This window comes from Sitophilus oryzae, unplaced genomic scaffold (assembly GCF_002938485.1).
Source record: "Sitophilus oryzae breed Bouriz unplaced genomic scaffold, Soryzae_2.0 scaffold_360_pilon_pilon, whole genome shotgun sequence".
Classification (NCBI taxonomy): domain Eukaryota; kingdom Metazoa; phylum Arthropoda; class Insecta; order Coleoptera; family Curculionidae; genus Sitophilus; species Sitophilus oryzae.
The window spans coordinates 595,676-613,833 of NW_022146930.1; the positions used below are offsets into that span (position 1 = coordinate 595,676).

At 31.3% G+C, this 18,158-nt stretch overlaps 1 protein-coding gene across 4 annotated transcripts in view; it reads right to left on the reverse strand.

Annotated features, from left to right (window-relative positions):
• LOC115885083 (dual 3',5'-cyclic-AMP and -GMP phosphodiesterase 11) overlaps nucleotides 1-15,925 on the reverse strand; it is a 270,581-nt gene extending 254,656 nt beyond the window's left edge. The window contains exon 1 of one of the 4 annotated variants that reach the window (XM_030903858.1): nucleotides 15,701-15,925. In XM_030903858.1, coding sequence (XP_030759718.1) covers nucleotides 15,701-15,734 — 34 coding nt within the window. In that variant the 5' untranslated portion in view covers nucleotides 15,735-15,925. Of the gene's footprint in view, nucleotides 1-5,106; nucleotides 5,296-11,015; nucleotides 11,260-14,232; nucleotides 14,332-15,700 lie in introns of those variants that run through there. The other 3 variants (XM_030903863.1, XM_030903856.1, XM_030903857.1) reach the window with 3 other exon arrangements.
• Nucleotides 15,926-18,158: the final 2,233 nt, after the last annotated feature.

Below are 18,158 nucleotides of genomic sequence, written 5' to 3' on the forward strand. Positions count from 1 at the left end.
GAGATCTACCACAGTCTTGGAAAACACACCACGATTTTCCAAGCTGAGCTATATGCTATTGAAGCCTGTGTGCAACTGCTGGTAGAACAGCAATACACCGGGAAAACAATATGCATATTTTCGGATAGTCAAGCCGCGCTGAAAGCACTTGAGGCAACGAAAAGCACGTCAATGACGATTCTTCATTGTAAGAAACTACTCAATATACTGGGAGATAGAAACAAAGTGTCGCTAATATGGATACCGGGACATGTCGGCCTAGAGGGAAATGAACGTGCTGATTCCCTCGCCAAAATTGGTGCAGGCTCGCCATTCGTGGGCCCAGAACCGACACTTAGCGTTCCTAAAAATCTCGCAAGAGACAGGCTCTGTGAAAGGGTTAGGGGTGCGACGTTCCGGGACTGGAATGACAGTCCCGGAATGGAACATGCCAAGAAAATCCTAGCAGGGCCATCCAAACATAGAACAGGAGAACTCCTAAAGGCCGGTAGGAATTGAGCGCGTACGCTCGCTTAGTGTACACGGGCCACTGCCGGCTGAGATCTCACCTACAGAGGATGGGACTGGTGGAAGACGCCGAATGCCGACTCTGTATGGAAGATGACGAAACAATGAAGCACGTTATGTGTACCTGCCCCGCTGGGGGCAGGACCAGGTTTGAGATGTTTGGCAAACCGATGCTAGACCTATCAGACCTAGGAGACATATCGTCCTCAGACATAACGGCCTATATTAAGAGGCTGGGTCTTGAGGGTGAACTTTGACGCTCTTGTATATAAGAGCTTGTAGAAACTGAGCCACAATAAGCCCTCGCGGCCGCAGTGGAGGGTCCCATGGGACCCACAAAATACATGATGCCGAAGTTTCCGGAATAGAGTTTCGACCACCCTGTATATGTTTACTCGTATTTTATCTGCATGAAACTTTTATTCAATACTTTTGAAATATTTTTTATGCTAAATTCAATATAAACATCAAAGTTTTCCACAAATATATTAAACTATTAGCGTCCGCAAAAGAAACAATAATTTCAATAAACAACTAACAAATTAACTAGCTTAGCTAAATAAGATTTGTAAACTTAACAAAAAGAAAATATTATTTAGAAAAACAAAAATTTAAATAGCCATTACTTATCGCTATAGCACCTACAATAGAGGATGTTGGCAATAGCAATAATCAAATTTTATGATCTGTTTGTATTGTGGTTGCGGAATCAATATTTTGATTTGAATTTGATCGTCACGAGATCTAGTCACATGAACCCATTATACCGTGTGTTCTAGTGCGTCATACAGAGCAAAGAATGGCAATTTTTACAGTTTTTAGAAATAGTTCCTCGTATCTATTTTACACTATGTTTATGATAAATAATAAAACAAATACTAGAAGTAAGAGTTTCAGTTTACTTCAGTAAAGTGATTTTTTCCCATTTTTTCTTGTAAAATAGTATATTAAACGAAATATAAAAAAAATCCTTAGCATACAACAGATCGAGTTTTCCGTGTGTCAAACTGCATTTTCTAGGCCAGTCATAGAAAAAAGCATATAAAATTACAGTTCCACTATACAAGGTGAGTCTTCAATTAGTGCAAGTATTTTCAAGGCTGGTAGATCCCGATAAAAGAAACATATTTTCTCTTTATATTTTCAAATAAATCTAAAATATTATTTTTATATTATTATATTTAATAGATATTTTTTGCTTTGAAAATTTCCAAAAAAAAAATGATTTTTTGCTAATATTTTGAGAATGAATCTTTTCTGGATTTTCTTTCTTGTTATTTATTCTACTACCTATGTTGCCATATTATCAACTAAAAAAAATTCCAAATTTTCAAATTTTTTTTTCGCGAAAAAAACCAATTCCAATTCTAACTTATTTTATATACTGTGTGGTGGCGCACCTCATTCGCCTCGGTTAATTATACAAAAATGGATAGCTGTAGAAATAAAATATTTTATGGGTATATGTGGGAAGGCAATGTTCATAATTTAAAACTATTTTGAAATGTACAAGGTGTGTCAAAACTAAGATCCATACCAAAGTTATATTTTTTTGTGTAACACCTGATAACTTATTTCATTTTTGAATTATTGAACATAAAATAAGGCATTTATTATAAAAGTTAAATATGTTTACAAGCTTTGGTTTTTGGGATATTTAAAGATATGTAAATATGCATGCTACAATACAATAGATTATCAACACATCAACACCCTGTACATTATGCTTGCTACAATACAATACATCCTGTACATTACTTTTGAGAATTAATTCTTGTACTGAGTTTAAAGGTAGAGAAATAAATTTTACTGAAAAATGTTATTGCTTCCTTAAATTTATACAGGGGTATCAAAAATTGCTGATCTATTTTTGGTACTTATTTTTTGTTTTTTTTTGCCACCACAGTTTTCTGAAATACTCAAAAATAATTTTGAATTGTGTATATTAACTTTCTCTAGAACCTAGAACTTTTCTTTTTAACAATTTGTAGTAATTCTCGTTTTTTTAACTCATTCTGTACTTTGTACATATTTATATGAAAACTATGGGGGGCTTAAAAAGCTTTTTTAGCCTCCGTAATGAAAACATTTATAAAACAGGCTACTATAATTGTGCGCATTTTATAGAAAGATTGGAAAAATTAAACCTTATACAATACGATCGAAAAAAAAACGACGTCAAAGACGGCTGGGGAATAACAATTGATGATAATTTTGAATGATGCAAAACCTCATAATCGTGTTTCTAAGGTCGAAATATACTACCCTAAAAATATTAAATATATAAATTTTTGGGAAAAAATGCAGTTTTAGAGTTTATTTAGTGATTTTTGTCACTTTTCAAAGCTTTCAAATACAGGGTTGTTCACCACATACGACACGGAGTATTGTAGCTAAATTATTAGATTTTTACAAATTGTAAGTTTTGGGTTCGTTGAAGGACTATTAGAGCTACAATTTAAAAATATTTTTACAAGATACAGAGTGTCCCAAATAAATAAAAAATACTAAAGTTGTATTTTTTAATGGAATACCCTGTATATTATTACATTTTTAGTTTCTACGATTAAAATAAAGGAAAATTTGATTAAGGTTTATTACACTTAAACCCTACCATTTTTTAAATATTTTCAATTTTATGAAATTGCAGTAAAAATTTTAAGGCTTCATTTCTCCAAGGGTACCAAAATTTTTAATACTAAATATTTACTGAAGTCCATTTATTGGTCAGTTATTGTGTTGCAATACTAAAAATAATACTACCTCATACAGAGTGTCTAAAAATTTATTTTAAATTATTTCTAGCTTTAAACGTCAATAACTTGTTTAATTTAAATGGAACGCCCTGTATATTTTAGGATAATCAGATGCACAATTTAATTGTCTATCAAATTGTATTATACCAGTTTTTACCTATCCCTGCAAGTTTTCGTAGAAAATGCATTTTCTTATAATTTAGACCTCATTTATCAATATACCCATGGAATATTGACATTTTAGATTGTTTTTAAAGCAACAAATGTACAAAATGTACATGCTAGTAATATTATCGTTTTTAGCAAAATGATAATATTATTAGTCCATTTATATGCAAAAAGAAAACTATTTAAATCTTTATAAAAAAGTATACCATTAATTAAATATACCACCATTATTTCCGCCCAAATCCTAATTAATTACATACTTAATTATGTTCGTTAATAAATTATTCTAAATAAATGTGGATTTAAATCAGAAATCAATATTAATAATAAGTCATGAAAATGAATGTCTCTGTTGTTATAAATAAGCATTTGGCAATAAATGAAATAACATTTTTAAGGTGTTACTTTTACTACACTGTCTAATACACATACAAAATTCAGTTTTTTAGTATTTGGAGCAATTATTATTAATCAACGCAAACAGTCAATTAATGTAGTTTGAATGCTGGCATCATATTAATTGATCCTCTTTAACAAATATTTAAACAGTTTTTTTTTTAATTTTTAATGAAATAAACAAGCTATATCGACAATATTAGTATCTGTACTCTTTAAAAATTTGGTACATCTCTAAAAATAATCATAAATGTCAGTATTCCATGGGTATATTGATAAATGAGTTTTAAATTACAAGAAAATGCATTTTCTACGGAAACTTGAAGAGATAAGTAAAAATGGTATGAAACAATTTGATAGACAATTAAATTGTGCATCTGATTCTGATAAAATATACAGGGTGTTCTATTTAAATTAAACAAGTTACTGGCGTTTAAAGCTAGTAATTATTTAAAATAAAATTTTAGACACTCTGTATAAGGTAGTATTATTTCTATTATTGCAACACAGTAACTGATCAATAAATAAACTTCAGTAAATATTTAGTATTAAAAACTTTGACACCCTTGGAGAAATGAAGCCTTAAAATTTTGACTGCAATTTCACAAAATTGAAAATATTTCAAAAACGGTAGGGTTTAAGTGTAGTAAACCTTTATCAAAGTTACCTTTATTTTAATCGTAGAAACTAAAAATGTAATAATATACAGGGTGTTCCAGTTAAAAAACTATAACTTTGATATTTTTTATTTATTTGGGACACTATCTTGTAAAAATATTTTTATATTGTAGCTCTAATAGTCCTTCAACGAACCCAAAACTTGAAATTTGTAAAAATCTAATCGTTTAGCTACAATACTCGTGTCGTATGTGGTGAACAACCCTGTATACGAATTATTGAACTGAAAAAAATTGCTCTCAGATAGATTTTTCAGAAAATTTTATGCTCTACAAGAATCCGCGATGTACAATTTTTTATCGTAAACCGTTTCAAAGTTATGGTAGTTTTAATGGAAAAAGATTTTTTTACGTGTTATTTAAATGAATAAAAAAAATTGAGCTAAAAATCCTGCCTTCCGGAGATATTTTTTTCTCGGTTATTAGGTTCATTTTATCCCATAAATTCGATAGGTTAGTTTTTTGGCTCACCCTAATGTGCAGAGACCTTTAAAGCTCCGTTTTGTCGACTACACACACGATCTACACTGAACAGATATATGACTTAAGGTAAAACGTTATGTGAGTGTAAACGGGCCTTTTAATAAACACAAAAAATGTACCTTGTTTTATCTGCAGTGTTATAGGTATCTTGCGTCTCTTGCTAGTGTTCATTTTGGTTTTCCCATACACCACTCAGACTAAACCAAAAAAAAAAACTCACACAAAACAAGTCTTTGAAAGAAAAACACGGTACAAAGTCACTGATGTATTCACTGTTGTCACGAAAAAGCACACAAGCTGCAGCAATTCAACGTATCTTGAACCTTACTAAAATTATTAAAATTCATAGTTTCACCTTAGAACAATTAGCGTACTGTTGTTAACGATGTAATTGAATAGATAATTTATTTTGTACGAGTTTTGTATGTACCTCGTTCACGATTTTATCAGTTGAGTGCATCTAGTGTCAATGAAAGGTTGTACTTAGCAGGATGTAGTATTTGTTGCGTACAAATGAGGAATTTTATGACATGTGTCTACAGGTGTGTCGTTTAATTCAGAATTAATAAAACTAAACAAAACAAAAAGTCGTTTTTTTTCTATTCAGAATTTTTTTAAATACATTATGGTGGCAATCTTATGCAAATAATACAAACGGACAAACTATTGTACAAAACAAAAAAACCGAAGATATTCAAACTAAATATACAATTATCAATCACCATTCAATAATGTCCAATTATGATGTAATCCAACAGAAGAATTGATTTGGCATGCATTACATATGGAAGAATAAATAATTTCTAATGGAAGAAGAAATTTATTTAAAGATTTCCTATGCACAAGGTGGATCAAATTCGACGCTTTTTAATGGAAACACCCTTTCCTATAGGAGATAGACGAAATCTAATATCGGTGTCTGGAGCTCAATTTTCATCAAAAACATGATGGTGAAAATCGCACATCAATATCTGTTACCGTTTCGGAGTTACAGGGTGTTTTTCCAAAATGTGCACTTTTAACAAATTGCTGTAACTTTTTTGCTATGGAAAATTATTTTTTAAAATTAATAATTTAAGAGTTATCAACAGAAAAATTGATTTTTTATTTGGGACACTCTCTATATTTTTAATTAACTGAAAAGAATTTAAAATTAACTTTCCAAAAATATAGCACACTTGATATTTTGTTATAATCCCCTTCGAAATACAGAATTTTTAAAAGTTCGCCACTTTTAACAAGTAGGCTTTGGACCCCTTATTGATGATATGCCCTTAATGGAACTCGAAAACATATTTTTCCAGCAAGACGACGCGCCGCCTCTGAACGCTGTAGTTATCAGCAAATTTTTGCAGCCAATTTCAAGAATAATTGAATAGCTAACCAAGATCCCAGCCGTTGGCCGTCGAGGCCGCCTGACTTTGTGCCCGTGGACCTAATCCTATGGATATATTTGCGGAAGAATAAAGGTTCCTTATTCTTCAGTATAATCTAGACAAGAATTAGAAATACTTAGCAGTTATGAGAGGGTATCTTTCACCCCTACTGAGTTAATGAATTCCGCGAGAAATTTTCAAAAACTGTAGCAAAATCTCATGTCTTGGTTTGCTATTTATTTTTATTGTTATTAAATCGAGTTTAAATGTGTTGATGTTGGTTAAATATATTTTAAATTGTTATAAAATTCTGCATCTCTCATAGCAAATATTATTTTCGTTTTAATTGATGCTCTCAGCTAGAATTTTTTTGCATTACAGCCGGTGCCGTTCAAAGCCTACTTATTTTAAGAGGGCGAATTTTTATATACTCTATATCTCTAAGAGGAATCGAGCAAAATATCAAGTGTTTTATATTTTTGGAAAGGTAATTTTAAATTATTTTCAATAAATTAAAAATATACAGGATGTCCCATATAAAAAATCAAATTTTCTGTTGATAATTCTTAAATTATTAATTTTAAAAAAATTATACTTAAACCACTAAATTCTACGTAAAAAGGTGCTTTGGAAATGTTTTCATAAAAATACAAAATTTTCCATAGCAAAAAAGTTACAGCGATTTGTTAAAAATGCATATTTTTGAAAAACACCCTGTAACACCAAAACGGTAACAGATATCGATATGCGGTTTTCACCATTATGTTTTTGATGAAAATTGAGCTCCAGACACCAATATTATTATATCTCCTATAGAAAAGGGTGTTTCCATTTAAAAGCGTCGAATTTAACCCACCCTGTACAAACTTGCAGCATGGCCAAGGCCAAGATCAAGACTGGACCTTCAAGACCAAGACTACGACTACTTATTAACTGCAAAACAAAGACTTGGTCTTTCATTTGATCATCACTAGGGTGCATACAGGGTGTCCCAGAAATAAGTGCAAGTATTTTAACTGGTCGTATAGTTCAACCCCAGAAACACGCATATGAGATTTTTTTCCCGAAAAAAAAATTTGAAAATTCTAAATTTTTTAAAAATTTTTTTGGAAATTCTTTTAGTTTTTAGTTAAAAAACATAATTTCTTGATAATATGGCCACATAAATATTAGATTAAATTTACAAGAAAGAAAATCCAAAAAAGTTCCAGTGGTTCTCAAAATGTTAGCAAAAAATCAGTTTTTTTGGAAATTTTCAAAGTAAAATAACTCCGTTATTTTGGACTTATTTGAAAAACGATAAAGAGAAAATATGTTTCTTTTATCGAGATCTACCACTCCTTAAAATACTTGCACTTATTCTGGAACACCCTCTATAGTCAATAACACTGGTTGTATTGTCAACATTAATAATATTTTCGTCATACTATATTGTTATATTATTATAACATAAGCAAAATCAGAATGGAAAAGATGCATATAACGTCCGCCGGACGTTATCATAACGGCCGGCGGCCGTTAAGTTTCTAAGGTAATCGTAACGTCTGTCACCTGCAACAATGACTATTTATTGTCAGTTGGACTTTTCAAAAATTGGGAAAATAGACCATAGCGAGATGTCGCGAGAAATTCCGTTGGAAATACAGGAGGAAGCGGCTGCGGCTACTCAAAATTATACTTCCGACTATAACCAGAGAGAGATATCAGCAGGAATATGACAATTTTTTGAAGTGGCGGCAGGATAGAAGTATAAACAGCGTAAATGAAGCGGTATTGCTGGCTTATGCTAAAAGAATGTCTGAAATGTATTCTCCTACATCACTGTGGACAAAGATATCCATGCTGAAGCTTGCGTTGAGAGTATATGAAAACATCGACATATCAAGGTAAAAAGCCATTATATTCTTCGATATTTAATCATACTCATCTAAATTATATTTGTTCATAGATTTGGTAAACTGTTCATGTTTCTGAGGCGCAAAAACGAAGGTTATTCACCAAAAAAAAGCCAAAGTTCTGTCGGAGAATGACATAAATAATTTTCTACTGGATGCCGATGATTACACCTGGTTACTCGAAAAATTGTATTGGTGCTTGGTATTCTTGGAGCTTGTAGGCGCAGCGAGCTTTGGTCACTCACAGTTGATGATTTCGAAGATTCGGAGAAAAATATTCTTGTCTCATTGAAATACTAAAAATAAGAAAGATAGGAATTTCTTATTCCAAAACAGGCCTTCCGTTTGATGCCTATGGTTTATACAAAAAAAACATCAACCTGCGTCCTCGTAACTTTGACAATCCAAAATTTTCATTGGTTACAAGAAAGGCAAGTGTGTTAAGCAAATCGTCGGTATACATACCATCGGGAGCGTACCGCAGAAAATTGCAAAATTTTTGAACTTGGAGAACCCAGAACGTTATACAGGGCATTCATTTCGTAGATCATCAGCAACCATGCTCGCCGAAAATGGTGGTGATTTACTATCGCTAAAGGAGCTAGGAGGATGGGAGTCTTCAACAGTGGCAGAAACTTACATAGAAAAATCAGTTTCCAAAAGAATGAAAATAACAAATCAACTTTTTTCATGATAGCTCCAAAAATAATGTGTCTTTAGTGGATACAAATATTTGCCATTCTTCAGTAGCATCATCTTCTTCTATAAAATCTGTAAATCCCTGGGAAAGATTACAGATTTCTTTTTTAAGTGCACTTTTTAATTTCCATGTTCATTATCATGAAAAATGAATTTTAGTATAAGACATTATGTATTTTTATCCTTACTTGTGTTATTGTTCAATAAAATTTGTTATTAAATAGTAGTGTTTATTGCTCTAAAAAAAAACAGTATGACGAAAAATCTAGAACGCAACACGGCCGATAACAAATAACGGCCTTGGCTGCTTATGATCCTCGGCTATCGCCTCGGATCACAAACTTCAGCCCGGCCGTTATTTGTTGTTTATCGGCCTTATTACGTTAATAACTATTTTGATAAAAAAATTGCGCACTGTTTTGTTGCAGGTTTTAACTTTATTGTGTCAAAATCCAACAAATTTGCCTTGATTAAAAAGAAAGAAACAACATTTTTTGGATAAGTGTGCACTTGCCATTAGAAAGCTCATAACCTGCGAAATGCAAAGTCTTCTTTTATGGTTTTTTGACTTTTGCAAATATTTAAAATAATATGTTGTTTTATTAGGAGTAAAAAGGGTCATTTTTACACCCCTTTTTACTGTAGGTTTTAACATACATGCGAGCCTTAAGTCATTTTTACTCCGAATAGAACATGATATTTTTTTTCAAACGTCACAAATAATTTTTTAAACAATTTCAAACGTTCCAAATAATATAAAAAGATTTAAAAGTCATAGCATGGTCATAGCTTGTATGTAATTATATTTCAAGAAACTATGGTTACGCTCGTTGAATTTGTCACTTTATGTCACAGTTGAGGGTTGGAACCAGGGGCGGGAAAGTGAAATAGCAAAAGCGGTTCCACCGTTTCCACGGAAATCTCAAATAAAATAGTTCCAGCCCTAGCCACTAGGTGGTAGTGCAATTAATTTTTAGGTTAAGAAGTTGCTACTAGTTTTTGCCAGATGGCGTTAAATCAGAATTTTTTGTAGTTTCCATAGTTTCCAACGGCCATTGTCATATTATTGTCAAATTCTCAAAAAATATTGTCGTTGTCATAGCGTCAATCATAATATTATCAAATAAATGATTATCAAAACGTTTTTCAAACTATAATTTCTTATATGTGTTTTAATTAGAGAATTCCTTTTGTTTGTGGCCCTAAAATTATAATGTAAGTCTTTTATTTTTGCCATCATTTAAGTACCTATTTATATTTACTCCATTTACAAAACTTTGGGCGTATTACGTTGGTCTTGTTTTATTATAATTATCGATGTTTAAATATTTGACTTATAAATAAAAACTTTACATAATAAATAATATTTCGCATGTTTGGCTTTAATTTTATTTAATAATTGTATAAATTATACTGTTAAATCTTATTTTTACACATCACAACGATACTTGTTATTAGTATTGTTGAATTTGTGTAAAAAATAAGATTTAATAATCAAATTTAATTATTTTAGAGCAAAATTCAATAAATACGCTCATTTGAAAAGCCCGCGCTTCGATCTATTTAAAACAAGCCCTACTCAATAGATGGCGCCACTTCTGTAGGACCATTTTTCAGTATGGCAGAGTCCATTCTTTTTCTAGCTAGGTATATTCTTTGGTTGGAACCATAGGTTGGAACCTTTGGTGTTACACAGCAAAATAAAACACTAAATCACCACAATACACCAAAACACTTTTACTTTTACACTATTTCTAATCATCTAGAGTTTATAATCATCTGCTGATGATGCTAACATGGTTAGCGAAACGCGCGTCCAGTGTAAAAGTAAAACTGTTTTGGCGTATTGTGGTGATTTAGTGTTTTATTTTACTTTATGTCAGTTTAATAATATATTGTCGTACTTTTGTGCTTAGGCGTTAAAATGACTTTTTTATATATTCAATCATGTCGCAAAAATTAACACTTTCGTAACTTTTGAAAAAAATATATTTTTTTTTAAATTAAAAATATCATCACTATAACGGAAATTAGTAGCAGATTAATACAAATTCTCACCTTTAATGATGAGCAAGGGCATAGGAGGGCCTTTTCTTCTCCTAGAATTCATCTCAAGACTAAAATAAATCCTTTAAGCGCCAATAACGATAAATAACGCACTAGTTTCACTATCACCACGAAAGAAAACTCATTTTCCACTAACTTTCCATGAAATTTACCACGCCACTACGGAAAAATGTGCCCTTTCGTCATTATTGTCCGTTAATCAGTTCATGATACGGTTCTAATCTACGGTAGATTGATAGATCTAAGTAAATGACAGCGTAACGAGTGTAATGTAATCACTGTAACAAAGATAAAACTAATTCTTTAATTGTATTTGTTCGGGTAATGGTAAACGCAAATTGTTTTGAAGAAAATGCGTAAAAAAATATTTTTCGATTTATACATGGTGTATTTTATTTTTCAAAGTGGCTCACACCCCTATAACTTTTTTATTTTTTCAGAAAAAAAATCGAGATTTGGTATGTGTGTATATGATATAAATCAGGATTGAATGACGTATTTAATTAGTTTCGGTCACTTCCTGTTTCATCGGAAATGACTATAAGTTTTGATTTTTAAATGGTACCCCCGGTATTTTTTTACTTTATTCGATAGAAAATGACACTCTGAATAGAATGACATAACATATGTCATCTTTTGACATTTTCGCATATGGTTTATATGAAATTATAACATGCGGTTCATAACGACAATTTGACTCGAAATACCAAGTGTGTGGTATCAAATTATTCACACAAAAATGCTTTTTCCAAATATGCTAATGAGCCACCTTTGTTCCATTTGTAAAAAATGGGATATATGATTAAAATACAATTTGGGCATCTTTTAACCGGCCAGGACAAGATACGAAAAACATTAGACGATCAAATAAATTTTTCTAAGGCTCCTTGATTAAAAATTAGTGTTTTTAACACAGCCATGGCACTCTAGATTGAAATTTAAAATATGATTTCTTTAAGCGAAAATATCAAAAGTTGACATGTGATATAATTCTATTCGGAGTGTCAATTTTCTATCGAATAAAGTAAAAAATTACCGAGGGTACCATTAAAAATCAAAAGTTTTAGTCATTTCCGGTGAAACAGGAAGTGACCGAAAATAATTGCAATTGAAAAAAAAAATAAAAAAATTATAGGGGTAAGCACATTTTAAAAAAACCCCGGAATATCTATCAATTATTTGGCTGCATTTCTAGTAAAAAAAAATTCTAAATTACTTAAAACAAACACAACTTTTCTTTAAGAACATTCAACAGTAAAAATCACAATTAATAACACACTAGCACAAAGAAACAAACTACATGACTTTGTTATCCGCTAAACACTACATTAGATATTTCTGTTTTGATTATTTTGTAGAATTTGTAAATGTGATTTGGCTGTCATTCAAGATTTTTTAATAGCCTAAAACAACCAGATGAATAAATAGATTTATTGCTTAGAATCGTAACACATAAAAGTTGTTGAAAAACGATTTTTACGAAAATAATGGTAATTTATTTGAAAACGAAGTCTGTGAAAAATGAAGTATCCGGAAGAACATTTCATTTTCAATATTTAATATTGTTAAATGAAGATTTATTGATTGAATCTCCACTAATCGTACTTTTATTTCGATTTTTTCCAAATAATTTCTGAAGTAACGCCAATATTTGGATGAAAATTGGTGTCTGGGAGTTTTTCGGCATGAGAAATTCGATTTTGATGTCAATATGACTCCTATTTGTAGGGAGCGCCACCTACATGCGTTTTAACTGTTTTGAAGAGTAGTAAGTTTTCGTCGGTACCTGTATAAAACTACTGAGTAAAGAAATATATATTTTCGTGGTTTTTTACGTACAAAAGGTCTCTTGGTAAAAAAACGAGTAACCGTTGATAATATAAAATTGTCTCTACACCCTAAAGTCAATCCGTTTTCCAAAAATCAGCTTTAAACGTCAAGCAGTTTAAGCAGAATCGTCATTACTCAATGGTCATATTTTACGAAACACCCTGTATAAATTTATAAAAAATCTTAAAATATGTAAAACAACAAAATAAAATATACGAGTTTAAGAGTTTTTCCGAAAAACTCACCGGTTTTTAAACAAAAAATATTCTAATATTTGAGGGGTGGTTTCACCCCCTTAAAATTCGACTTTCGAAAAATCCCTTCTTATCGAACCTCTACACCCTAAAGTCAATCTGTTTTTTCTGCTTATCCGAATTATTTTTGTGCTTTTCCTCTTTCAAAATTATATATTAATTTTCTTAAATATTCATTTTTATTTAAATGAAATACAAAACAATGATTATCCACTCAATGGACACGTTTTTTTGTAAAATAACGCTTCAAAATTTTGTTATAAAACTGTTTTTGCATGTTATCTCGTAACAAACGTTTTTGGGATAAGAAGGATTTTGCAACTTGACGCCACATATTATACAAAGGCGATACAAACAAAAACAAAAATATTGAGTCGTTTCTAAGCTGATTTCTAAACTTATTTAATATTTTCCACTTATGTTTTCTCATTTCCTCCTCGATTGGTCCCAGTATGCAGGAAACATCTGTCAATCACCCTCCACGCGCGCAAGAAAAGTAATTTCCCTGTAAAAGCGTTTTTCACCACGAATTTTCGCATATCTACGTTGTAGAGATCAACTTCTACGCTTAAAAACACCTCTGCTAGAGTAAATCACAACAAAACAATTCTAATATATATTTTCAATGACAGAGACAATAAAAACATTATCCACTGTTTCATAGGTGTGTTGATGAGAACGAAAAGTCACGGCATGCGTTTAATCAAAGATTTAACGCTAAAATTGCTGTAAATCGTTACTGTCGTCTTTTAAAGCGAATATATCCGGTAAAAACAAAGCTATTGAGATGAATCGAAAAACAAACTATCGAAAAAAGATGCACCTTGATGATACAGTGGGTTTCAAATTCCTAACTTTGTTAAACCAATACACAGGGTGATTCAAACTTTCATCAAAATAACATTTTATTTCTCCTGGCATAACAGACAGAGGAGGCTAAAAAGCTAAATAATTTAGCTACAAAATTGTTTCAAAAATCCCAAAAATCCAATTAAAAGTACATGATATTAATTCATGCAATATAAGACATTTTATATACAAAGTCGATATTTTTTACATGATTGACAAAAATATTAAGTCGTTTCTAAGCTGCTTTCTAAACTTATTTACTATTTTCCACTTACGTTTTCTCATGTCTTCTTCGATTGGTCTCGGCGTGTAGGAAATATCCGTCAATCACCATGCACGCGCGCAAGAAAAGTAATTTCCCTTCTTAAAAACGTTTTTCACTACGAATTTTCGCATATCTACGTTGTAGATATCAACTTCAAAACTTAAAAACATCTCTGCGATATAGTAACTCACAACAAAAAAAAACTCTAATATACATTTCTAATGACAGCGACTTTATAAAAACATTAACCATTGCTTCATAGGTGTGTTGATGAGAGCGAAAGCCACGGCATGCCGTTTAATCAAAGGATTAACACTAAAATTGCTGTAAATCGTTACTGTCGTTTTTAAAAGCGAATATCTCCAGTAAAAATAAAGCTACTGAGATGAATCAAAAAACAAACTATCGAAAAAAGATGCGCCTTGATGATACAGTGGGTAAATAAATTCCTTACTTTGTTAAACCAATACACAGGGTGATTCAAACTTTCACCAAAATAACATTTTATTTTTCATGGCATAACAGACAGAGGAGGCTAAAAAAGCTAAATAAAATTTAGCTACAAATTGTTTAAAAAATAGAACAAATATATCATGTAGTACTTGAAAGTACATGCTATTAATTCATGCAATATAAGACATTTTATATACAAAGTCGATATTTTTGCACGATTGACAAAAATATTAAGTCATTTCTAAGCTCTTTTATAAACTTATATTTACTATTTCCCACTTACGTTTTCTCATTTCTTCCTCGATTGGTCTCAGCATCTAGGAAACATCCGTCAATCACCATGCACGCGCGCAAAAAGAGTAATTTCCCTTCTTAAAAGCGTTTTTCACTACGAATTTTCGCATATCTACGTTGTAGAGATCAACTTCTACACTTAAAAACATCTCTGCGATAGTAACTCACAATAAAAAAATTCTAATATACATTTTCAATGACAGCGACTTTATAAAAACATTAACCATTGTTTCATAGGTGTGTTGATGAGAACGAAAGCCACGGCATGGCGGTTAATCATCAAAGGCTTAACGCTAAAATTGCTTTAAATCGTTACTGTCGTCTTTTAAAGCGAATATCTCCAGTACAAATAAAGCTATTGAGATGAATCAAAAAACAAAGTATCGAAAAAAGATGCGTCTTGATGATAAGGTGGGTTTCAAATTCCTTACTTTGTTAAACCAATACACAGGGTGATTCAAACTTTCACCAAAATAACATTTTATTTCTCCTGGCATAACAGACAGAGGAGGAGAGGAGGCTAAAAAGTCAAATAATTTAGCTACAAATTTCTTAAAAAATCTCAAAAATCAGCCCAGTAGAGCAAATATATCATGTACTTGAAAGTACATGATATTAATTCATGCAATATAAGACATTTTATATACAAATTCGATATTTTTGCATGACTGACAAAAATATGAAGTCGTTTCTAAGCTGCTTTCTAAATTTATTTACTATTTTCCACTTACGTTTTCTCATGTCTTCTTCGATTGGTCTCAGCATGTAGGAAATATCCGTCAATCACCATGCACGCGCGCAAGAAAAATAATTTCCCTTCTTAAAAACGTTTTTCACTTGAAATTTCCGCGTTCTCTACGTCAAACAGGCCGATAAGAGAGATCTTTACGCCAAAACGTATTCCAAGTTAGTTTTAATACACGTCACAAGAACTGACTAAAACGGGCAGTTGACATCGACAATAGAGTTTTTGCAATGCAATTCAAACGTTTTTTCTTTTCTTTAAAGAACATTTATTATAGAATAAATTAATTCAGTTTTTTGTTTCGTAAAGTTAACGTAAGCCAAAAAAACGCTGTCACGGTAGCCTTTGAAATAACTTCTTTACCGGGTATTTTAAATTAAATGAGCCAAATGAGGCTCTGATACATGCTATTCGTAGGACCAGAACTTTTTTGCCACAAAAGCAGTCACAAGAATGGCTACAAAATAGTGGATAGGCCAACAAATCTCTAGAATAATTGAAATAGTTTATAGTAGAACATGCACACAATTCCAGGCGTTATAAAAAAAAGAAAGAAAGACACTCAAAGCTGCAGTGGGTCTACTAACAACGCATGGTAAGGCAGGATTGCCTCACAGAAGTGAATAATTAATTGTCATTTCAAAAGCAACTTTGAAGCATTTTTTCTCGGTTAGTGTTTTTGGGATACCTTGTATATCTCTTTGTATCATATTATTACATTAATTTTAATAATACAGAACAAAATAGGTATAAAAACTTCTCCTAAACCATGATACAAAATTGAGAATCCATGCTATTGGTTACCATACACTACAAACGCTAATCAAAGGAAAGTTTGCAATGCAAAAACTCCAGTAAATAAAAATGGCCGCCACGTAAAAGTAATAAATAACCTCAAACAAAAATGCACGTATGATTAAAAACAATGAAGCTGAACGTAACTTTACACACGTACGCACCTAACAGCAACACCTTTTCCAATTCATCAGCTTTATATTCTTGAAGCGTCTTGTCCTTGCCTATACAGGGTGACCCATTATTCTCGTTTCAATCCTTTGAAAATTTCCAAAAATCTCGATTTTGTAATTAACCACGAAGATATACAATATTAGATGTGGTATATAGCTTAAAAACTTCTTTTTTTAGAGTTATATCAATATATAAAGGAATTATTAAATATTACAAGGAATACATATTTTTGTGCTACCCGGTATAATAAAATTATTGTTTAAATATCAGCGATAAATGTATGATATCTATTCGTTCAACCACTGGCGTAAACAACAAGAAAACTAGTTAAAAACCACAAGATCTAGTCTGAAGACCACTATAATTGATATTTTATTTATTTATTCCATGATATTTTAAAAGTTAGTTTTATTTTACCAGGATTAAAAATAATTCATGCCAACAGTCGTACAACATATTTAAAAAATACCATAAGATCGAAAAAAACGGCGTCAAAGAAGGCTGAGGCATGACAATCGATGATAATTTTGGCGAGGGCAAGCCCTAGACGTCATTACTTAGCCCTTACTCATCTTTTTTTTATTTTTTAATGGCGCTTGCTGTCAGTTGGCCTTAAGAAAGTTGTAATTTTGTTTTTTTATATTCAAGAAAAAACATTTTCTGGAAACGTTCTATCCTTTTTTTGACACCTTTTTTATCCGTCTTTGACACCGTTTTTTTTTCGATCATACGGTATAAAATTTTACAATATAGGGTAATTCAGTCATCTTCGCACTAAAATTATAGTACTATACTATGGAAGAAAAAAAAACGGCGTGAAAGAAGGCTTATAAATGTAGATCGCTGTCATTTTATATGTAAAATTATATGGGAAATGTCATTGATATTGTCATTTCAGTTTTTACTATATACAGTGTGTTCACAGGTTGTCACAAAAACACCAAAATTCTTTGAGTTTATTTTTTAACTGTCAACTGTGTAATAAAACAAACATTCTTAAACACTATAAACACTATCTCTAAGATATATACTAAAAATGTCCAGTTAAGCCTATATAAAAATAAATATTCCTTCATCAAAAATAACTAATCATATAAACAAAACTATCTTCCACATAAGATTTTTTTTTGTATTTCAACCCTACAAAATTACCCTCAGAACGCCACTGGAAAACATAATACATGCGTCGGTTTTCATACATCATACCTTAATCTTTAGTTTTATCAGAATTAATACCATATGATGATCATAAAAAAATAACGAAGTTGGTCCTAAAATCGTTTTTTGTCCTACCATACGATCGAGAAAAAAAACGCCTCAGAGTGAGCTTTGAAATGAAGATTACTGTATTTTTATGTAAAACTTTGACGCCGTTTTTTCTCGATCATTTGTTATACTGGGTCTGATCAGAAATTAAGACCTACTTCACTGTATTTTTTTATCATTATATGGTTTCATTATCACATTCTTCAAGT